The sequence below is a fragment of the Rana temporaria genome, chromosome 5 (assembly GCF_905171775.1).
Source record: "Rana temporaria chromosome 5, aRanTem1.1, whole genome shotgun sequence".
Classification (NCBI taxonomy): Eukaryota; Metazoa; Chordata; class Amphibia; order Anura; family Ranidae; genus Rana; species Rana temporaria.
The window spans coordinates 128,078,895-128,103,423 of record NC_053493.1 but is presented as its reverse complement, the minus strand read 5'-3'; the positions used below and the strand labels follow the sequence as shown (position 1 = coordinate 128,103,423).

The following is a 24,529-nucleotide window of genomic DNA, read 5'->3' as shown; positions in this document are numbered from 1 at the left end:
CGTTGTTCCCAATATACAGACTCCGGTTTCCTTCATTATACGATATTTATTCTTCAGGACAGCAAACAAACAGTCAATGCTTACATTGTTACAGCTGGTAAAACATCATTGCAGGATGAAAATTCAGAAACTTGGACAGACGGAGGAAATAGATGTTATGATGGTACGTCTGTCTGCTGGGAAAGGTTCTTTACAGCAGGTTGGGTTCCAACCTCCATCTTCTCTGTAGGGTCGTGACCCTAAGGCTTCCTACCTAACTACGCATGCCACATGGATACTTATACAGGTTTAAAAGCTAAGCTAAGCATAATTGACATCTCCACCCATTGTCTTGACGTAGGTCTCTTAAAATACATGAAGCCTATGACAGATGTAGTGTCGTCCTGTAACTGACCTTCGTTTGTCCTCAACAAACCTTCAAAATTACCATGTTTAAATATTGATTCTCAGAAACTTTTATCACATAAAATATTAATAAATTTAAAATCTAACAGCGGTAACACGAAATCAGCAAAAGCAGCCCAAAGGGCTTTATAGTGCCGTTGTACGTCACCACGCTTTGCTCGAGCATTTTTTTTTCACTATCGTGCAAGGCAGGCTTGAGAGGAATCACGTCGAGAAAAACAGTTTTTTTTCAATGACATGAATAACGGTCGTGTGTACGCGACATTACAGAAAGGAGAGAAAATCCCTCCGAAGAGGGAAATCCATGGTAGTCACCAGAGCCAATATACGCATTAGGTAATTTTCCCTTCATTTCTGACAAATAGAGAGGCTGGATCTCTCTAACGGGGACAGGGACATGGACAGCAAAAAAAAAAAAAAAAAACAACTGACGAATTCCCTAATCTCTATCCATTCTTCTAAAACAAAAAAATAAAAAATTGCCTTGATTTATACTTTAAGATATTAGAAGTGTGTACACGCATAGGCTACCGCTATAGTGTGAATATGCCCTTGGGCTGGACATACACTGATTGAAGTTTGAAACTGTTCACATAAGTTAGCTTGTACACAACGCCCCCATGCTGGCATGCATCAGTGTGTGGCCTCCCCAGCTCGATTGAAGACAATTATTTAATTGGCTTCTGTTGAAGGAAGGGACGGGTCAGAAAATCTTCCAGTGATCAGCAGCCTCAATCAATCAACTGTAGCCACTGAATAAAGTATTCTGACAACGCTGGCCACCCATGTAAGATTACAATGTCCTGGTGGGGGGAGGATTCTTCCATCAACTTATTTTTGTATGAAAAAAGCAATCTGCTTGATTTTTGTCATTCAGCCCATTGGCTGAACAACAAAAAAATAACCATGTATGGCAAGCTTTAGAGGCTCATTATAATGAAATGGAGAAGTAACTATGCAGAATTTCACCACCAAGTGCTCCTGCAAGTGGGATGCAAAATTACACCTCCAAATAAAAATGGGTTGCATCAAAAGAGACCTCTCATTTATTCCCCAGTGAGGTTTGGATGATTTAAGGCGGAGCAACCTAAACTCACTTTGTCAAACCCAAGCTCACATGTTGAATGAGATGCATGCTGAAAAGCCTCCATCTGCTCCTGCTCATCATGAACATCCCACAGGACATCTCCAAAATCATCATCTTCCTGGATTGCTGTATCATCTTTGGAATCAGGCTCCGATATCTCAGCGGCCAACAAATCCTGCAAAAAGAAGTCACATCTGCTACTTGAATTGTAACACTACAGTCAATATGAATGGAAGGTAGTGCAAAATGCTAAACTCTCATACACTGTACAGTTGGAAATAACAAGGTAGGAGATGGGGGTTTACTTCAGAGTTTCATTTTGATTAAAGTATAGGCTTAGACAATTTTTTTTTTTTTCGTTTTCCATGGAGCAGGTAAGGGATAAAACTTAAGTTATTTGTGGTGATGTGCATTCAGTTAGGGAGATTTCCCTTCACTTCCTGTCTTGGAGACGCAACAAAAAGTTAGAAGAAACCTCCCAAAACTCAGAGGAATTCACACCTTAGACCAGTCAAACTTTAGTCAAACTCAATTTTATCGTGGGCCGCATCAGCATTAGGATTGCCCTCAAAAGGGCCGGTTGTATCTGTAAAATTCGATATCCAGCTCTCCCCCCCCCCTCCAATATATTAGATGTCAAGAGCCACCCCACCATTAGAAAGTTGAGTCCCCTACTCTCTCTTACATTACAGTGCACCCCCTTTCCTTATGCTACTGCTGGGTAGAAGCTGGATGCATTGCTTGAAAGCAGAAAGTAAGGGTCTGGAGGAGGACCAGAGGAGGGCTGGAGCTCTCCTGCAGCTGCAGGAGAGGTGCGAGGGCCACATGAAATGGCCTGGAAGGCCAGGATAAGCCTGCGGGCCTTGTGTTTGACACCTGTGCCTTAGACAGTTGTCAGCAGAACATTTGTCCATTGGAAGATTTCTCTGCATCTCTTTCTTTCATGACAACTCTAAATTTTGGATTTGCCCTCATCGACGATGAGGGCAAATAGATGGGTGAATATTCCCAGCAAGGACACAGACCACAATAAAACTTTGCAGAGGGCCTACCCTTTAAAGAACATAAAAAAAAAAATCCTTTACACACAAATGCATTATTAAAACATCTAGATAAAATTTAGAAACTAAACAATTTTCCTTCATTTTGTGCAGCCATGAAAAATGTGGCATCATGACTTAAATCTAATGTTATTAAGAAGGTGCAGAGCAACAAAACATTATAACATTAAAAAACAGAACAACTAATGAGCCTAATTACCTGTTTTATGACCTTTTCCACTTGACAATAGGTCTTATAAACTCCTTCATCAGGATCCCCGCTGTGGTCAATGATCTGGAACATACACACAACATTAACAGTAAAAAAACACTTTGTATTTTTATTTTTTTAAGTAAAAGTGCTGCATACTCATAATGTCCCCAGTAGCATTGTGGCGACGCAGACTGCTGCACTCTTTGTAGCCCTCCAGCAGCGGGGTCTGGACTTTCTATCTTTTGAATAGGGTTGGCTCATGCCGAACAATCTTCATGTCTGGTCTGAGAGGGTGCACAATGTCTTCTAAATCACTCATGTGGCCCTCCAGGGCTGAGAAACATTCACACACCTTCTCTAGGTCATGGCAGGAAAGTGACAAGACCCTGTGGACCTGGTCAGACTATGCAGAGAGGCATTGCACTGCTGTACTGAAGTGAACACATCTCTCAGTGTGGATTCTGAGTTCTTTCCTTTATTAATGAGGTCCCTAAGTGGATTAGGGAGTGTAGTAGTGGTACTTACAGTAAATGCTGGTTCGTCTCTCCATTCATGCCTGTTTGTTGGAGAGGCCACGGCTAAGTCTGGTTCATTCAGTGGAGGTTCGGCGCTATACTCAGGGGGCAAGAAAGACAAAGAATCTGTTTCCTGGACCGGACTGGGGTACTGGGCAAACTTCTCTAGACAAGTGGAAGCTGCCTCCTTTGCTTTCTCTTTAGCTTGCAGCCTGGCATGATGTGTCTGTGCACTGCCAGCGCCAACTTAGATGCTATGCTCAACAGGGCCTGCTCTGCTGTTGCACCTGGCCATGGTGGGGGGAAAGCATACACAAGGCAGAAGTGTAGGTCGCAAAGCATACACAAACAGTCGTTGAGAATGGGTGCCAAATAAGCAGGTTATTTGGCCGGATAAAAGCAGAAGGGAGCACTGGAACTCCTCTAAATGCGTCCTGTCAAATGTGCGGTCAGCCATGCCCCCCAATGTCTGGACCTTACTGATCTGGCTTGTCCCCTATCATCGTAGGAATATTAATAAAACTACGTATTGAAACAGCACTTGGTGCAAAAAAACTATAAACAAAATACAAAATAAATAACTCTCTTGTACTCTCTTCATCTGGGGTTGGAAACATCTTGGAATTAGCTATGACCTACTTACACTACCAAAACTGAAGGGAGGCATAGGTTTGCTGGGGGTCTACAAATAATACTTGGCATGTCATCTCACGAGAATCTATCTCATGATCTATCAATCTACACCAAGATACGAAAGCTTGGGTCTGCCTAGAACAGGCCAATTCGACGGTTACCCTACACCTGATCCCTTGGCTACCCAAGCGGCATACTCACCCGATGGTTGGAACATCCCCACTTTTCTTCAGAATGGCATGCAACTCTTCCGGCCTCTATTCATCCCCAGGCCCACTTACCCCTCTTCGATATAATCCTGACTTCTCCCCAGGCTTGTCCCCTCAGATCCTAAAAGATATCTGGCCTTATGAGCAGATTTCCACAGAACACTTTTACTATAGAGGCACTTTCCTATCTTACGTAATTCTGAAAGCCAAGATGCGCACCTCCTTTTTCTCCTTCTGGACTTATGTTTTGCAGCACTTCTTTAACTATCCAGATCTTCTCCCGACTGGTCCCGTCTGCACACCCCATTTGAGGCTATATGTTCCAGACCCATACCACAAGGACACATGCCATCTATGCTATACGTCCTCCTTTCTTCATACAGCTCCCCGAAGGCCAGTAGAATGTGTTAAAATTGGGAAAGCAATTCTGAATCTCACAGAGAAATTAACCTCTGTGAGGTTGATCTTAACCTCACAGAGGAAGAATGGGACACAATCCTCTACCACCTGCATAGGGGCTCAATAAATGTAACGGCCCAGGAAGCAGGATACAATTTTTTTTCAGGGTGGTATAGGATGCCCTTACTCCTCCATAACTTTTCACACTCAGCCTCTTCTCTATGGTGGTCTGTGGTGCATGCAGACATAGGTAAATTAACCACGTACACTCTTGATTTCACCCCTGCTCAATATATATATATATACTGTATATATATATATATATATATATATATATATACTGTATATATATATATATATATATATATATATATATATATATATATATATATATATATATATTTATAACAAGACTTTGCCCTTTTGCCCTGCTCGTCTGATGATGGCCTTCTCCATTTCTGTTCTTTGTTCGTAACTCCAGCACATATGTATTTTAAAACTATGCCTACTTTCCACCCCCCTCTTTCATTCCATAATGAGATAGCTAACAATTTATCTAGAAAACAAGATTCCCAGTGATCATTTGTTATCAGAGTGCAAACTCAGTTACACATTGAATACTGTTTGTAAAAGATATATATAATGCAACGTTTAACAACATGTTAGATGAACACAGTGTATCATTAAGGCCGGGTTCACACCTATGTGAATTGGTTGCGGCTTAAACCGCATCCAATTCACATAACATTATAAAATACATTGATTTTAATGAGGCTGGTTCACATATGTGCGATGCATTCTCACTGCGCATTGCCCAAAAAACGTGTGCGTTTTCTAGGCATTGCAGTGCGGCTCAGGTGCAAATTCAAGCCCATTATCTTCTATGGGCACGCATCTGATTCTAACATGTGTTGCATTTTGAACAGGGATAATGAGGGGGAACTCCACGCCAAATTTTAAATAAAAAAACGGCGTAGGGGTCCCCCCCACAATCCATACCAAACCCTTATCCGAGCACGCAGCCCAGCCGGTCAGGACAGGGGGTGGGGAAGTGCGAGCGACCCCCTTCCTGAACCGTACCAGGCCGCATGCCCTCAACATGGGGGGTGGGTGCTTTTATGGCGTCACAGTCCAGGGGCATGATGGGACTGTGACGCCATAAAGGGGTGGGCTCACCAGGTGACATCACCCGGTGACCACGCCCCATGCCTATATAAGTCGTTGCGCACGGTGCAACCGGAATTACAGCGGGAGAGAGCGTTGAGTCAACATCTCAAGAAGAGAAAAGGGAAGAAGGCGATGAGGAAAACCGGGCCCCCGCTAGTAAAAGAGCTGGAAGAAGATAGTGGTAGTGCCCGGCAGAAGTAAGAAAGCACCGGAGAGTGGGAGGAGGACAGCAGAGTGCATAGAAGGCACCAGAAAGCGGGAGAAGAGGCCAGAAGTCGGAAGAAGACCCTGGAGTCGGAAGAAGACCCCCGGAGTCGGAAGAATGACCCCCGGAGTTGCCTAATAAATTACTTTAAAAACCTGTGTAGTGTTTTTTTATTGACATTTTTCTTCCACCAGGAGAATGGGTAGGGGTACCCCATACTCATTCACATAGGGTGGGGGGCTGGGATCTGGGGGCCCTCTTATTAAAGGGGGCTCTCGGATTCCGATAAGCCCCCTACCCGCAGACCCAGAAAACCAACAGCCAGGGTTGTCGGGAAGAGGCCCTGTCCTCATCAACATGGGGACAGGGTGCTCTGGGGTGGGGGGGCCGCAGGTCGCCCCCTGCCCCAAAGCACCCACCCCCCATGTTGAGGGCATGCGGCCTGGTACGATTCAGGGGGGGGGCTCGCTCGTCCCCACCCCCTTTCCTGACCGGCCGGGATGCGTGCTCGGATAAGGGTCTGGTGTGGATTTTGGGGGGACCCCCACGGCGTTTTTTCCGGCGTAGGGGTTCCCGTTAAAATCCATACCAGACCTAAGGGCCTTGTATGCTCATGGAGGCGAACCCATGCTGTTTTTTTATCTAAAAATTGGCGTGGAGTTCCCCCTCATGATAACAGCGGCAAGACTTCCCTCCCCTCTCCAAGGTCATCAAATCTGCAGCTAAAACACAAAGGAACCGTTGAACAGCTGATTGAGAACTTGCCACCTGGACTCTTATGATATGACAATGTTTACCTTTTAGGAGATTGTTGATTATCTCTCATGTAATAGAGATTTTTAATTACCTCCCATGTGTTACTTTTTCACCCTATTGTGTATGTCTGACTATGTATTTTAATATATTCGTCATGCTGAAGCTCTCTTTGTAAACTTGGAAAATGTCTAATTTGTGCACATATCATATCCGAATAAATAAATCTGTACAAATATAAAAAATGGAAAAAACATATAAGAGTTCAAAAATATTATTTTATTTAATGTTATATGTTTGCACATTTTTATCTTTGCACAGATATATTTATTTTCATATGAAATATGCACACCTAAGAGTTGTTTAGTTTATTCCTTATTTATTTTTACACAAGATGCTGTTTTCTTTATTGGATTTATATTTCTAGATCACTGGGTGATACTGAAAGCAGCTGCTAGATATTTAGGTACCGTATTTAAAAAGATCTTAGCATGAACTTTATACACATTTTTAAAGCTACAGTTGGACTGTGGCTATAGGTTTTTTTTATTTTTTATTATTATTTATAGTTTTGGATAGTGTATGAGATAACCTGTATACCACATAGTTACATAGTTAGTCAGGTTGAAAAAAGGCACAAGTCCATCTAGTTCAACCATAAAAATAAATAACAAAGAATTTCTGTATATGACTTAAATGGGGAGATTTTTCCTTGCTTCCTGTTCTTGTGACACCTATGCTCTCTGGAGACTTAAAAAAAGAAAACTTGAGAACCATCAAATATAAGGTCATTTCACATATCTGTCCATAGTGTGCAAAGCCAGTCTCAGTTCCTACCTTGGCCTTGTTTGATTTGTTTTGGTCTTGCTCTATTAATTGCTGCATGTGATCTAGACCACTGCTGCTGTCCTCTATTTTGTGATACACAATCCGAGGTTTTGCCTCAGTATTCTTCAAGAATGCTTCCTTACAGTCTTCCCACAATGAACTGCAATAAAGTTTTGAAACAACATTAATTCAATTCAAATTCAGTCCACCAGGGCTTGTATACAGTATACCAGCATCTGTGAAGCAAGCTGAGTTTAATCCAGCTCAATCGATATCTACCAATAGAATGGCTATAGTGGTGCTGTAAAATGCACATTGCTGCAATTAATCATAAAAAATACTATTCACCTTCATCAACCGCCTGAGAGTTCACTTCAATTTAAAAAAAAAAAAAAAAAACTTTGATTTCAACCCTGCTGTGCCTGATGGATCTCCATTGGCCCCAAAAAGCCCATGTGCATAAAGGTAATACATTAAATTATGGGGATGATAAATAGGTCAGCTTATTATTTTATATGCAGACACTGACTCTGAATTATTATTAGGTAGACCTTTTGCACACGGGCAAAAATTTCTACCACCCAAAGTGATCTGCAGTGCTATTAAAGTGGTTGTAAACTCTGTTACACCACTTGTACCTACAGGTAAGTCTAATAAGGCTTACCTGTAGGTACTGTAAATATCTCCTAAACCTGCACGGTTTAGAAGCTATTTACCATATACGCTTGCGCTGAAATCATGGGCGCATGTGCACTGAAAAAAAGGCTTGATCGTGCCATTTCTAAAAAGGCCTGTGCCGTGACCAGTGGCTCCCACGTGCATGTGCAGGAGTGATGTCATCGCGGCTCCGGCCAATCACAGCAGCGGAGCCCGCAAATCCATAAATAACCCTGGGAGACATGTCGCCATTCACATCGGTGTACAGGGACCACTGCAACAGCTTCGATAAGCTTCGATAAGTAAGTATTTAATAATAAGCTAAACAGTGACCGCGTTAGCAGTCTGTCTTACTTAAAGTGGAACTTCACCCAAAAGTGGAATCCGACTGTTTAGCTGCAAGGTGTCACAGCTGATATCCCATAGTTAACATGCAATCTCTGGGGACCTGAAGACCAGCAAAAAACGGCCCGGGTGAGGACAGAGCTCCTCTTTAAGTATCGCTGTACTTCTTTTATAGATTTGTACAAATAAAAGAGTATTTTTGGAAAAGTGGAAAGGGCTGGTCATTTATTAATTAAACCCTATATATCAATCATAAGCTGGGAGTGCACTTAGAAGTAGGGTGGACCTATTTGGAATGGGCTTTTCAAAATGACTGTACTGTAAAATTGCAAAGAGCAAAAGTTATAACTTCAAAACTATAAGCAACCAACTGCAAGTCAGTTTTTAATGTTCCTAATTGCACTAAACAGACAAACAAGGGGCTAGATTCAGCAAGAATTTATGCCGGCGTATCTATTGATACGCCGCGTAAATTCAAAGCTGCGCTGGCGTATCTTCTTTCTGTATTTAGAAAGCAAGATACGCCGAAATTAGGATAAGATCCGACTGGCGTAAGTCTCTTACGCCGTCGTATCTTAGTTGCATATTTACGCTGGCCGCTAGGTGGCGCTGCCGTCGATTTCAGCGTAGAATATGCAAATGAGCTGGATACGCCGATTCAGAAACGTACGTGCGCCCGGCGGATTTTTTTACGTCGTTTGCGTAAGGCTTTTTCCAGCGTAACGTTACTCCTGCTATATGAGGCATAGCCAATGTTAAGTATGGACGTCGTTCCCACGTCGAATTTTGAAAATTTTACGTTGTTTGCGGAAGTTGTTTGCGAATTAGGAGCATGCGCACTGGGATATGTTCACGGACGGCGCATGCGCCGTTCGTGAGAAACGTCATTTACGTGGGGTCATGTTTTATTTACATAAAACACGCCCACCACTTCAGAATTTGAATTCGGCGCGTTTTTGCCGGCAGATGTACGCTACGCCGCCGTAACTTAGGGCGCAGGTTCTTTGTGAATCCAGCCCCAGCCTCACTAAGTTACGGCGGCGTAGCGTATCTCAGATACGCTACGCCCGCACAAACTTACGACGGGCTTTATGAATCTAGCCCATGATGTGTAAATGATATGACTAAATTCACAGCATTGCTTTCTGCACCAAGTTATTTAAATAGGCAAGCGTTACAGATTATTGGACTATTTTATGAATCAATACAATGCGATTCCATTCTCAATTCAATATATCAGTTTTCCGTTTAATACTTTACAGGACGGATATTAAATAGTTTCTATATGTGGGCGAGACAAGATTACAAGGATACAGACTATGAAACATCCACATAATAAAGACAAACCTGGGCAAGGAGGAACAAATAAATAATAAGACAAGGGAACTCTTTTCAATTTCCCACTTCCGTACAGCAGTGTAATGATTCTCACATTCTTCAGGGAAATGGACAACTTGAAAGAAATAGCCCAAACTTTCACACATCCTCTGCAGCTTTGGAGAGTATTCCTACAAGTACACAGAAAACTGTAACAGGTGCTCATTCTAGATAACAGGAGAGTGATGTATACACTATGTAGTTTGATTCTTACTCTTAGGAAAATGTCTACTTCAGGCTGAGTATCCTTAGTGTTGATTAGGTAACAACGTACAGTGTTGCTCCACACTGCCTGAGAGAAAAGAGGGGTGACTTGTAGCAAGCTAGCTACTGCTACATCCCAATCATCTGCAAAACATGAGAACATAAAACTGGTTAAGTGTTTACACACCAGGCTGACCTTATGCCCAAAGTGCAAACGCAAAACTTTTTTTTTTTTTATCCGTTTTGGATAGAGTGCAGAAGAATTGGAACTGTCAGCTTTTAAATAAGAATTTAGGGTATATATATATTTTTACAAAATTGCATTGGCCCAGCTTGGACCAATTTAACTATGTATATACCATACCTGCGGGATCCCCCTGGAAGCTGGAAATCATGATAGAAGGCACTGTTACTCCAGTGATCTCAACTAGCCTCCGTCTCCCATGCCGAGTGGCTTCCCTGAAGCATTATGAATACAGGAGGTTGCTCCTTTGACACAGGCAACATGCAGAGAATGCCGTTTATTTTCTCAATGAATGCAAAGCTTGCTTTGGAATGTAATTCATTATTAACCACCTATTGCAGAATGACGGCCGGTCGGTGGTTCAGTTATACTGACTGGACCCCCTGGGGGCGCGCATTGCGGCAATTGCTGGTACGGTGTGTCAGTCTGACCTCTGACAGAGGTTCTTTACCACGTGATTAGCCATGTCCAATCAAGGCTGATCACAATGTAAATAGAAAGAGCCGTTGATCGGCTTTTCCTCACTCGCGTCTGACAGACACGAGTAGAGGAGAGCCAATCGGCTGCTCTCCTGACAGGGAGGGTCTGTGCTGATTGTTCATCAGCGCAGCCCCCCCCCCCTCGGACGCCCATCCAGGACCACCAGGATGCCGCAATGGACCACCAGGGAAGGCCAGCACACTGAACCACCAGGTATGCCACCCTAGACCACCAGGGATATGCCAATCAGTGCCAAATAAAAATGCCTGCCAGTGCCACCAGTGATGTCTATCAGTGCCAGCCATCAGTGCCCATCAGTGTCCACCAGTGCCCATCAGTGCCGCCTATCAATGCTCATCAGTGCTGCATATCAGTGTTACCCACCAGTGCCATCTCATTAATTCCACCTCATTGGTGCCGCCCTATCAGTGCCCATCAGTGAAGAAGGAAACTTTGTTACAAAATTTTATAACAGAAACAAAGAAAAACGTTTTTTTACTATCTTTTTTTATTTGTTTAGCATAAAATAATAACTACAGAGGTGATTAAATTCCACCAAAAGAAAGCTCTGTTTGTGGGAACAAAATGATAAAAATGTAGTTTGGGTACAGTGTAGCATGACCACACAATTGTCATTTAAAAAGTGACAGCGCTGAAAGCCTGTGCAGGAAGTGCCTGGTATTGAAGTGGTTAAATAACATTTTAAAATGAATAATGAAGCAACATACAAGACACATTTGAAACATTTGACATAATGTATGTAGTCTCCAGTTACAATAGACACAAGCTTACCTCTGTTTACATTGGCAAATGGTCCTTCAACATCAATAGAACTGTGAGCAAATTCTGGTCCCCGAAAAGACTGCTGAAGCTGCATCATGCTGCCCATGGAGGGCTCACTTCCTAAGGCTCCACTTGTCCAATAGTCACACTGTGTGCCAGGAACTTAACACAACAAATATACAATTAACTTTTTCTTTAGAATAATTTTAAAATAGCATTTCTGTATATGAAACACAAAAAACAAAACCTTAAAGTAGATTTTTTTTTATTTTAATTAACCACTTAAAGACCTTAGGTGTTTTTCAGATTTGGTGTTTGCAAGACTAAAACAGTTTTTTCTGCTAGAAAATTACTTAAAACCCCCAAACATTATATATTTTTTTTTCTAACACCCTAGAGAATAAAATGGCGGTCATCGCAATACTTTTTGTCACACCGTATTTGCGCAGCGGTCTTACAAGCGCACTTTTTTTGGAAAAAATTCACTTTTTTTAATTAAAAAATAAGACAACAATAAATTTGGCCCAATTTTTTTATATATTGTGAAAGATAATGTTACGCCGAGTAAAATGATACCCAACATGTCACGCTTTAAAATTGCGCCCACTCGTGGCATGGCGTCAAACTTTTACCCTTAAAAATCTCGATAGGCGACGTTTAAAAAATTCTATAGGTTGCATTTTTTGAGCTACAGAGTAGCTCTAGGGCTATAATTATTGCTCTTGCTCTAACGATCGCGACGATACCTCACTTGTGTGATTTGAACACCGTTTTCATATGCGCGCGAGCTCGTCGGGACGGGGCGCTTTAAAAAAATGTTTTTTTGGTTTTTATTTTTATTGATTTTATTATTTTTTACACTGAAATAAAAAAAAAAATTATCACTTTTATTCGTATTACAAGGAATGTAAACATCCCTTGTAATAGAAAAAAGCATGACAGGTCCTCTTAAATATGAGATCTGGGGTCAAAAAGACCTCAGATCTCATATTTAGACTTAAATGCAAGAAAAAAAAAAAAAAAAAAAAGGAAAATTTGTCATTTAAAAAAATGACAACAAAAAAATTGTCTCTTTAAGAGGCTGGGCGGGACTGACGTTTTGACGTCACTTCCGCCCAGCAGAGCTATGAGGACGGGTGGGGGCCATCTTGCCCTCACTCAAGTCCTCGCTCTCCAGGCGGCAGCATCCGATCTCCTCCGCCGCTATCGACGGCTACGGTAAGCGGCGGAGGGCGCGGAAAAGCGGCGGGAGGGGGGGGCCCTCTCCCGCCACCGATAACAGGGAGCTTGCGGCGAATCCGCCGCGGAGACCGCCGTTATCGTTTACACGGCCGCCCACAGAAAATATGGATACCTCAGTTGTGGCAGCGGCTGCTGCCGTTACTGAGATATCCATATTTAAAAAGAGGACGTACATTTACAATACGCGGGTCTTTAAGTGGTTAAGACTTGCACCTTGTACAGTATAGAATTTCATGTCATCTGTGACCAGTCTTGCCACAAAGAGTTAATCTAGCTCTGAGCAATCCTCTATCTTTTTTCAGTGAGATAAACATGGTCAGAGAAATAGATTACTGTTTCTCCCCCTTGCTTTGAGTGATAGGTGATTTACATATCTCATGCAGGAGTGTGAGAGAGACATTCTGTGTACTTCAGATCCCCTCCTCCGTTCTTCTCCAGCTCTCCCAGGATTGGCTGCTCCACACCTCAGCATGATTGGGCATGCTGAAATCATGTGGTGACTTTACTGGGTTTTGACTGGATGCAGTGTGCCCCCCCTTTCCTAGCCTTCTAGGCAGCATGCTTGGATAAGGGTCTTGTATGAAATTTGGGGGGCACCCCACGCTGTTTTTTCACAATTTTTTTTATTGCTGGCAATGTTTTTTTTTTTTGTTTTTACATTCAGCTGTCAGCGGGGAATCCCGTTGACAGCTGATAAGTCAGTCCTGTATACTGCAATTTTGGAGCATGTTTAAAAAAAGCCCAAAAAATACACCTTCGACTGAAATAAATGAAAAACACATCAAAAACGCACCAAGATTGCGTTTTTCATGCGTTTTTAATCACATTTCCACGTTTTATAGGTGCACAATCGGTCAGGCAAGCAGGAAACACACCGAAAACACATCATTTTTTTTCTGTGTTTTTTTTTCAATGGAGCAGTGTGAAAGGGCCCAAAAACAACAGAATGTGCAGCGCTGCCATATCTGTACAAAACCCAACACAGCTGCGTGGGCACATCTGTATTCAAAGGCTTTTTCTTATATTTTGGAATTCTAATCTTCATCCATTAAAGTTACCTGTCACATCTGTGTCATTGTCATCGGAATCTGACTCTCCTGGATCAAACACTTGTATCCCCTGAGCTTGTAGTCTCTGAAGTTTGGTTTCAAGGTCTCGCTTGGCTCTAAGCAAATCCTGGATCTCTTTTTCCTTTGTTTCTCTAAAGATCTTTTGGATAAAGTTTATTATTATTCACAAAGCTACAAAATGAATTCAACAAGAGCTTACTAAACACAAAAGGACCATTGATAAATGGGTCTGATAGGAATTTGGGGTTAACATTGCACTTCACCATAACGTAGATACGTTACACCGCCGCAAGTTTTCATCGCAAGTGCCTGATTCTCAAAGCACTTGCATGAAAACTTACGCTGGCAGCCTCCGGCGTAAGCCCGCGTAATTCAAAGGGGCGTGTGCCATTTAAATTAGGCGCGCTCCCGCGCCGGACCTACTGCGCATGCTCCGTTTTGAAATTCCCGCCGTGCTTTGCGCGAAGTGACGTAATTTTTTCGAACGGCGACGTGCGTAGCGTACTTTCGTATTCCCGGACGTCTTACGCAAGAACAAAACATTTTCAAATTTCGACGCGGGAATGACGGCCATACTTTATACAGCACATACGTGGGCTGTGTAAAGTTAGGGCAGCAAAAACGACGACTAACTTTGCGACGGGAAACTAGACTAGCAGCGACGTAGCGAACGCGAAAAACCGTCGTGGATCGCCGTAACTACTAATTTGCATACCCAACGCTGGTTTACGACGCGAACTCCCCCCAGCTGCGGCCGAGGTATTGCATCCTAAGATCCGACAGTGTAATTCAATTACACCTGTCGGATCTTAGTGCTAACTATGTGTAACTGATTCTATGAATCAGTCGCATAGTTAGGAAGACCCTAAAACAGAGATACGACGGCGTATCAGGAGATACGCCGTCGTATCTCTTTTGTGAATCAGGGCCTAAACGCCTTAAGCCCTGAATTTTTCGTCGGATATCCGATGAAGCTGACTTTCATCAGTCTTGCCTACACACCATCGGTCAAAAATCCGACCGTGCCAAAACGCGGTGACGTAAAACACTATGACGAGCCGGAAAAAAAATGAAGTTCAATGCTTCCGAGCATGCGTCGACTTGATTCTGAGCATGCATGGCTTTTTATCCGATGGAGTTCCACAGAGATGATCGGATTTTTCTATCGGTTTTTTATCCATAGGAAAAATTTAAAACATGTTCTATTTTTTAACACTGATGGAAAAAAGACCGATGGGGCCCACACACGATTGGTTTGTCCGATGAAAACAGTCTGTTTTCATCCGACAAACCGATCGTGTGTACACGGCTTTATACTCTTGAATCAAGAAGATTGATTAGGAAGAAAATCATTGAAGAAAGTCAATGTAAGTTCACAGAAATACTTTACTCACTCGTACTATCTTGCTATTTGGACCCGGACACAGTGTCACTAAACACATCCTGGGTAAACAGCTGTTTCATCTGGATTGAGAGACTCTATGGTGACAGGCAGACTTTCCATAGGGACAAACTCTAAATATTTCTCGTACGTGAACAGAACTAATGGTTCTAATCTGGCCTTTTATGGAAGAGTGGCAAGAAGAAAGACATTGTGGAAAGAAAGTCATAAGTCCTGTTTGCAGTTTGCGAGAAGCCACTTGGGGAACACAGCAGACATGTGGAAGAAGGTGCTCTGGTCAGATGAGACCAAAATGAAACTTTTTGGCCTAAAAGCAAAATGCTTTATGTCGCAGAAAACTAACACTGCACATCACCCTGAACACACCATCCCCACTGTGAAACATGGTGGTGGAAGCATCATGTTGTGGAATGCTTTTCTTCAGCAGATGGAGCCAAATAAAGAGCAATCTTAAAAGAAAACCTGTTAGAGTCTGCAAAAGACTTGAGACTGGGGTGGAGGTTCACCTTCCAGCAGGTCAACTACCCTAAACATTTTGCCAGTTACAATGGAATGGTTTAGATCAAAGCATATCTCAGCTCTCAGAGGATTGTTAGAAAACCTTAGTGAACAAACAGCACCACGAAGGCCAAGGAACACACCAGACAGATCAGAGAGTTAAAGTTATGGAGAAGTTTAAAGCAGGGTTAGGTTACAAAAAAAATATCCCAAGCTTTGAACATCTCATGGAGCACTGTTCAATCCAACATCTGAAAATGGAAAGAGTATGGCACAACTGCAAACCTACCAAGACATGGCTATTCACATAAACTAACAGGCCGGGCAAGGAGAGCATTAATCAGAGAAGCATTCAAGAGCCCCATGGTAACTCTGGAGGGGCTGCAGAGATCCACAGCTCAGGTGGGAGACTCTGTCCACAGGACAACTATTAGTTGAGCACATCACTAATCTGGCATTTATGGAAGAGTGGCAAGAAGAAGGCCATTGTTGAAAGAAAGCCATAAGAAGTCCTGTTTGCGAGAAGCCATGTTGGGGACACAACAAACATGTGGAAGAAGGTGCTCTGGTCAGAGGAGACCAAAATTGAACTTTTTGGCCTAAAAGCAAAACGCTATTTGTGGCAGAAAACCAACACTGCACATTACCCTGAACACACCATCCCCACTGTGAAACATGGTGGTGGAAGTATCATGTTGTGGGGATGGTTTTCTTCAGCATGGACAGGGAAGCTGGTTAGAGTTGATGGAAAAATGGATGGAGGCAAATATAGGGCAAAAAAAGAAAACCTGTCAAGCCCTGTACACATGGCCTGGAATCCCGTCAGGAAAAAAACATTGGTTTTCCTGACGGGATTCCTGGCAAGCTTGCCGTGCATACAGACAGCCATTCAAAAGAACCGCCGTTCTTTTGAATGGCAAGAGCGCAGTGACTTCATCGACTACGACGAGCCGGCGCTCGTCACATTCGATGCAGTCGCCGCCATCTTGCTACACCCTACACTACCCTTGTATGCTACCATGCATGCGTCAAAGTCTCATCAAGCATGCGCGGGTTTACCTGGGGACAGGTAAGCATACTGACAAACGGTTTTCTCTGCAGGAAACACTCTGCCGAGAATCCCGACGAGAAAATAGAGAGCAGGTTTCTACAGCGCCTCAAAGATGATGCTAGCAGGACTTTTTTTAGCGTCCTGCCAGCGCACCGCTCCAGTGTGAAAGGAGCAGGTCTTTGAGGGGGCTTTGCAGGCACTATTTTTAGCACTGTAGCGCCTGCAAAGCGCCTCAGTGTGAAAGGGGTCTTAGAGTCTGCTAAAGACTTGAGACTGGGGTGGAGGTTCACCTTCCAGCAGGGCAACGACCCTAAACATACAGCCAGAGCTACAATGGATAGGTTTAGATCAAAGCATATTCATGTGTTAGAATGGCCCAGTCAAAGCCCAGACCTAAATCCAATTGAGAGTCTGTGGCAAGACTTGAAAATTGCTGTTCACAGGCGCTCTGCATCCAATCTGACCAAGCTTAAGCTATTTTGCAAAGAAAAATGGGCAAAAACGACACTCTCTAGATGTGCAAAGCTGGTAGAGACATCTCCAAAAAGTCTTGCAGCTGTAATTGCAGTGAAAGGTGGATCTACAAAGTTTTGACTCAATACATACAAATGCACACCACACTTTTCAGATATGTATTTGAAAAAAAAAATTAAAACCATTTATAATTTTCCTTGCACATCACAATTATGTGTCACTTTGTGTTGGTCTATCACATAAAATCCCAATAAAATACATTTACGTTTTTGGTTGTAACATGACAAAATGGGGAACATTTCAAGGGGTATGAATACTTTAACACACTGTACTTTTACAAAATGCAATTCATTTGTACAATATGCAAATACTTGGCACCTGTTGAATTATTCCCCAGTGAGGAGGCGTATACCTTAAACTGTCTTTTCACTTTATCTCTATCATGTTCAAAAGTAGCAGCTCTCTCCATAGCTTGATATTTAGCTTCAACTGCACTCTCCTTCTCTCTGAGGTTCTTCTGATATGTCTTCTGAAGAGCCTACAGTAAACCAAACAAATAAAGAATAAAGTCTACATTACATATTTTGTTCAATATATATTACTGTGCAAAAGTTCTAGGCAGGTGTAAAGAAATGTAAAGTAAAAATGCTTTCAAAAATATATATTTTAATTGTTTATTTACATACATTTTCAAAATGCAAAGTGAGTAAACAGAAGTTAAATCCAAGTACCCTTTAGCTTCAAACCAGCTTAAATACTTACACTTGCACAAAGTCAGGTGTACGATGAACCAATTATACCAAGCCAGTGCTAATGATCATGAATTTCATATGTAGATTGAAACACAGTCAATAAATGAAACAGAAACAGCTGTATTGGAGGCTTAAAACCGGGTGAGGCACAGCCAAACTCTGCTACTAAGGTGAGGTTGTAGAATACAGTTTCATGTCACAGGTCATACATCATAACAAGACTGAGTGCACAAGGTAGTTATACTGCATCAGCAAGGTCTCTCCCAGGCAAAGATTTCAAAGCAGACTGGGGCTTCAATATGTACCGTTTAAGCTCTTTTGAAGAAGCACAAAGAATTGGACAATGTTGAGGGCTGTAGAGACAGTGGTCAGCTGAGGAAAACTCAATGCAGCAGATGAAAGACACATCATGCTAGATTCACTTCAACATCGGAAGAAAGCTCTCTGAATGCCAGTCAACGCTCCTGTCACTAAATAAAATGGTAAGCTTACAGTCCTGTTTACACAGGCTTTTTCTTGGTGCTTCGATGAGGCTTTGGTGGGCTTCCATGAGACTTCAGTGGGGCTTCAAGCGAGCTTTGCCATAGACTTCTATGGAGGTTTTGAAGACGCTTTGTAGCACCACTGAAGCTACATGGTGTATATTTTTTGAAGCAAAGCAAAAGCCTGTGTAAACAGGACTGTAAGCGAACCATTTTATTAGTGACAGAGACTTTGACTGGCGTTCAGTGAGCTTTAACCACTTGCCGACCGCTGCACGCCTATTTACGCCGACAGAATGGCACGGGCAGGCAGATTGCGTACAGGTACGTCCATTTGAATCTGCAGCCCAGCAGGCGCGTGCCTCTAGAGTGTGGCCGCGGGTCCCGGGAACTAGATGTTCCCGGGAGTCCCGCGATTGCGGTTGGCAAGAGCAGAACAGGGGGAATGCCCTTGTAAACAAGGCATTCCCTTATTCTGCCTAGTGACACTGTCACTGATGGCTGTTGCCCATGATCAGGAACGGTCATCAGTGACGTGTCACGTGTAGCCACGCACCCTAACAGTAAGAATCACTTCCTAGGGAACACTTATTTATTTATTAAAATGCTTGTAAAACAACAACAGCGCAGTCTTACACACGTGCCTCGATGTGCTGGCGGGATAAAAACAGAACAGAAAAGGGGCAAAAATTACATTGATCAAACAGGTAACAATAAAACAATAACAATCAGCGAACAAGAAGATATATAAAACATACAAAGTTAAAAATATAAAATTTAGAGCTATTAGAATGTTTAATATTTAAGTCACCCCGAAAGCCTGGATATATAGCCATGTTTTTAACAATCTCGTAAGCTTTAGGAGATCACTCTCAAGTCTTATCTGAAAGGGCAAGGAGTTCCAGAACTGAGCTCCTTGAACTTCCAGGGTCCTCCCACCGCATTTGTTTTTGGCAAATTTGGGGATGTTCAACAAAGCCAAATTCTCAGACCGCAGCGATCTGGTAGGCACATGTCTGATGAATTTTTCTCTGAGATTGCCCGGTCCAAAACCATGGATGGCCTTATGCACAAGACACCTCGTCTTGGACTGTGCCCGTTGTGCCACGGGCAGCCAGTGCAAGGCCTGTAGCGATGGAGTGATGTGATCATACCGGCCCAAACCCGTAAGTAGCCTAGCAGTGGCATTCTGAACAAGCTGGAGCTTGTGCAAGATGTTCTTAGACACACCCATGTACAGGGCATTGCAGTAATCGAGTCGACTACCAACCATTGCATTGACCATAGAGATTTTATCAGAGTCCTCGATAAAGCGAAACGTAGATCTCAGGAGTCTCAAGTGGAAGTGACATACACTTACCACTTGATTCACCTGGCTACGCAATGCCAACTTAGAATCAAGGATAACCCCCAGATCCCTGACCTTAGAGACTGGTGCCGGACTCGGTTTAAAAGAGTCAGGCCAGTCGGGCATCTTACTAGGGCAATCATGGTTACTGAAGTTCATAGTTTCAGTTTTGGAGCCATTAAAGGAGTTGTAAAGGAAAAAAATTGTTTTGCTCAAATGACTGTTTACAGGGTATAGAGACATAATAGTTAACTGATTCCTTTTAAAAACGATTAAAAATAGATACAAATCAATCATATAATGTACCTGTAAGTTTCAGTTTCATTTTTGCATGTTATCCTGCCTCTGTGCTGCATAGAGCCATAGAGAAGTGATGGTTTGGAAAACGAAACTAGAAGCTCCCAGTACTGTGGTCCTCACTGGAAACAGACAACCAGGAAGTGTCCAGAACAGAGCAGAATTACAGCAACATCAGAGCAAAAACGAACAATGAGGACATGAAACCAGGACTGCAGTAAGGTAAAGGAAGCTATTTGGCTAAAAAAAAAATCCTTTATTGACCCTTTAAGCTTGAGGTAATTGGCTCCCATCCTGGTGGAAGAGAAGGTTATGGCGACGTATGATGTACAACAATGGTCTCATGTAGATATTAAACAGGATGGGCGATAATCCCGAACCCTGAGGGACCCCACAGGAGAGAGATCAGCAGAGTAATACGGTCCCAATCTTACCCGCTGAACTCTCTCCTGCAGAAAAGAGGCCATCCATGCCAAAGCAGTACCATCAGTGCCAGCCACAGTCCCTAGTCTTTCCAACAGTCTTTTGTGATCGATGGTATCGAAAGCTGCACACAGATCCAGAAGTACTAAGGCTGAGGTGTCATTCCTATCCAAAGACCAGAGGAGATCATCCTGGACTTTAACCAAGGCCGTTTAAGGGCCTCTGCCAGGTTGGAATCCTAACTGTAGGTCATCGAAGATATTGTTGGATTCCTGATACTGATACTGCCATACAGCTGCTCTTTCCATGATCTTAGCAAGGACCGGTAAGGTGGAAATGGTCGATTGTCACTGAGCACGGAGCGCGGCAAGTTAGATTTCTTCAGCAGTGGTATAACCACCGCCTGCTTTAGAATACTTGGCACCACACCACAGATGAAAAAGATGTGCTTATAATGTCTGCTATAAAAGGGGCCATGGTCTCACAAGAATCCTTCATCAGCTGTGCAATGCAGGGATCGAGCGCAGAGGACGATGCCCCAAGACAGGGCTCGACAAACCAAACCCCCAAACATTATATATGTTTTATCCTAACACCCTAGAGAATAACATGGTGATTGTTGCAATACTTTCTGTCACGCCGTATTTGCGCAGCGGTCTTACAAGCGCACTTTTTTGGGGAAAAATAACACTTTTTTTAATTAAAAAATAAGACAACAGTAAAGTTATCCCCATTTTTTTTAATATTATGAAAGATAATGTTACGCCAAGTAAATTGATACCCAACATGTCACGCTTCAAAATTGCGTCCGCTTGTGGAATGCCGACAAACTTTTACCCTTTAAAATCTTCATAGGCGGCGTTTAAAAAAATATACAGGTTGCATGTTTTGAGTTACAGAGGAGGTCTAGGGCTAGGGCTAGAATTATTGCTCTCGCTCTACCAATCGCGGCGATACCTCACATGTGTGGTTTGAACACCGTTTACATATGCGGGCGCTGCTCACGTATGTGTTCGCTTCTGCGTGCAAGCTCGTCGGGACATTGTTAGCTGGCTCCTAGATTCCAAGCAAATTTGTCAAACCCTGCCCTAAGAGACTTGAGGATGATTTTTATTTCCAGGGGGGGGGTGACAGGAGAAAAACTGTCCAAACGATTGCCCCTATACACAGGTATAGACTCAGAGTAATTAATGTTTTCAATATTATCTCTAATACTCTGAATCTTATCCATGAAATAGTCAGCAAGCACCTGACAGAAGTCACCCGCAGTGCCACCTAGTGGTTAATCCCTTAACTGTCAGAGTCATTTTTACAGTAATCAGTGCATTTTTATAGCACCGATCTGTAAAAATGACAATGGTCCAAAAATGGTGTCAAAAGTGTCCGATGTGTCTGCCATAATGTCGCAGTCATGATTAAAATTGCCGGCATAACTAGTAAAACAAATGTTTTATTAACAACAATGCCATAAAACAGTCCCCTATTTTGTAGAAGCTAGAAATTTTGAGCAAACGAATCAATAAACGCTTATTGCGATATGTAGAAGATTACATGTTTTTTTATATTTTTTGGGGGATATTTATTATAGCAAAAAGTAAAAAATATTGATTTGTTTTCAAAATTTTTTGTTTATAGCGCAAAAAATAAAAATCACAGAGGTGATCAAATACCACCAAAAGAAAGCTCTATTCGTGGGGACAAAAGGACGTCAATTTTGTTTGGGAGCCACGTCGCACGGCCACGCAATTGTCAGTTAAAGCGACGCAGTGCTGAATTGCAAAAAGTGGCCCGGTCTTTAACCACCGAAATGGTCCGGGGCTCCCCCTAAAACAAATTTCTAACAATACATTCGTAAGACTGCTTACACTGCGGGTAGGCTGGCTTTTGTTTTGTTTTTCTAGTACATACCTCGATATCGCCGTTTTGTCCCTTGGCGGTGGGCGTTCCTAGTTGATTGACGTTCCTCCGACGGGCGCATACTGCGCGTCACGACTTTCCGACAGAAGCCGAACGTCATTGCGCAGACGCCGTATAGAGTCTGCGCAGCGACATTCGGCTTCTTTCGGAAAGTCGTGACGTCACGTATGTGCCCGTCGGAGGAACGTCAATCAACTAGGAACGCCCACCGCCAAGGGACGAAACTGCGATATCGAGGTATGTACTAAAAAAACAAAACAAAAGCCAGCCTACCCGCAGTGTAAGCAGTCTTACGAATGTATTGTTAGAAATTTGTTTTAGGGGGAACCACCCCTTTAAGCAGTTAACAAAGCCTATCCGTAGTCATGTTTTGAAGCAATTGTAAACTAGTCGCTAATGTGTGTTGAAGCCGAAGCAAGTGTAAATGAGCCCTTATAGTCATGCTTAAAAAGAACCCTCATCTTTAGAAGCACGTATTTCATCAATAAGTTTGAAAAGTTATGTAATGTTCTAATATACCATATTTGCCAAAAAACAGCAATTGTAGCCCTCTGATCCCTCTTGTATTAAATTTTTTTAAAAGGTTTTTATTTGCCAAGTACACACACACACAAAGAAGATAAGAGAGTACATAAGGTACAAACATAATTGTAAACATCCCTAAAATGTAAGGAGACAAAATCCCCGGTTTCTCCATCTCCACATACAGTATCATTTCAGAAACAATCCGAACATAGATAGGTATGTTGTATTAAAATTTATTGTAAGTGTACTGTACTGTCCCCAGGGCCGGTACTACCACTAGGCAAACTAGGCAGCCGCCTAGTAACTAAGTATCAGCATCAACGGGCAGCCGCCGCTCTGTTTGCACATATTGTCAGAGGGGCAGCGGCGGCGGAGGACTGTGTCTGTGTCCCGACTCCCGAATGAATGGAAGCAAGCAAACATTCATAGATGTGCACTGGTGAGGCTGCATTGATGGGCACTGGTGGGCTGCATTTGATGGGTACTCCATTTAAGAGGTGGGGTATACATGGGCAGGGAAAAAGGGGTGGAGCCATGGGGGGGGGGGTGGCAAAACGAAGTTTCGCCTAGGATGTCAAAAATCCTTGCACCAGCCCTGACTGTCCCTTTATTCTGTAAAATGCTTATAATAATAGTAATAAATAAAAAATAAATAAGTTGTTAGCGATAGTGAATTTCATGAAAGAGGTTGTCCCGATTCTCATCTAACAAACACATTTTAGGATATTTCAAATTTTTTATTCTCATCAAACAAAGTCGTTTCTTACCTGCTGCAAACATTATTCCAATAATCAGATTTCCAATCTACTCCCCACCTTGCCTATCATTACCCAACAGTGATACTGAAGGAGTCCGAAATATCGCGTAGGTGGAATTTCCTAAAAAGAACACGGCTTTGGAATTGTGCGAGTTTATGTGAAGTCGCACGATTTCAAAGCTGCATATCCGTCTGACTTCAGGGGCGACTTGAAAGACATCTGTGCGGGTTCATGCACAGCTGTCTATTGTAATCGCCATAGAAGTGGCCAAAAGTAGTGCAGGAACTACTTTTGGAAATCGGTGCGGTGCCGCAAAGTCGGTTCGGCGATTGGGATGCTCCCATTGCCAGTGTTCTGCCAAAAGTGCCAACTCATCAAAATCTCCAATTATATCACTTCCGGTGACTCTCCAGCAGCAGTAATTGCAGATTTCGACGACTTGGCTGTTTTCACAGAACGGTATAACGGTATAATGAGTGGACATTGTTAGTCTGCCCGCTAGTAACCAACAACATGGCCGCCTCCTAGGCGGTGACAACTTTTTTACTCCTTATGTACCGTAGTGTAAACGTTGCCAGTGGTCTGTGAAAACAGCCAAGTCATCCGAATCTGCAATTACTGCTGCTGGAGAGTCACCGAAAATGATGTAATTGGAGATTTTGACGAGTTGGCCTCTTTTGACAGAACACCGGCAATGGGCTCAGATTTGACATGCGATTTGACCTGTCAAATCGCATGTCAAATC

At 42.8% G+C, this 24,529-nt stretch overlaps 1 protein-coding gene across 1 annotated transcript in view; it reads right to left on the bottom strand.

Moving 5' to 3' along the window:
* The window catches only part of NPHP3 (nephrocystin 3), a 115,700-nt gene that overhangs the window by 76,446 nt on the left and 14,725 nt on the right, over positions 1 to 24,529 (bottom strand). Inside the window, exons 3-10 of the mRNA XM_040353105.1 lie at positions 17,695 to 17,820; positions 13,846 to 13,996; positions 11,555 to 11,707; positions 10,049 to 10,182; positions 9,805 to 9,965; positions 7,465 to 7,615; positions 2,753 to 2,827; positions 1,503 to 1,667 (exon numbers count right to left, since the gene is read on the bottom strand). Of these exons, the coding sequence (XP_040209039.1) occupies positions 1,503 to 1,667; positions 2,753 to 2,827; positions 7,465 to 7,615; positions 9,805 to 9,965; positions 10,049 to 10,182; positions 11,555 to 11,707; positions 13,846 to 13,996; positions 17,695 to 17,820 (1,116 nt within the window). The remainder of the gene's footprint in view (positions 1 to 1,502; positions 1,668 to 2,752; positions 2,828 to 7,464; positions 7,616 to 9,804; positions 9,966 to 10,048; positions 10,183 to 11,554; positions 11,708 to 13,845; positions 13,997 to 17,694; positions 17,821 to 24,529) is intronic.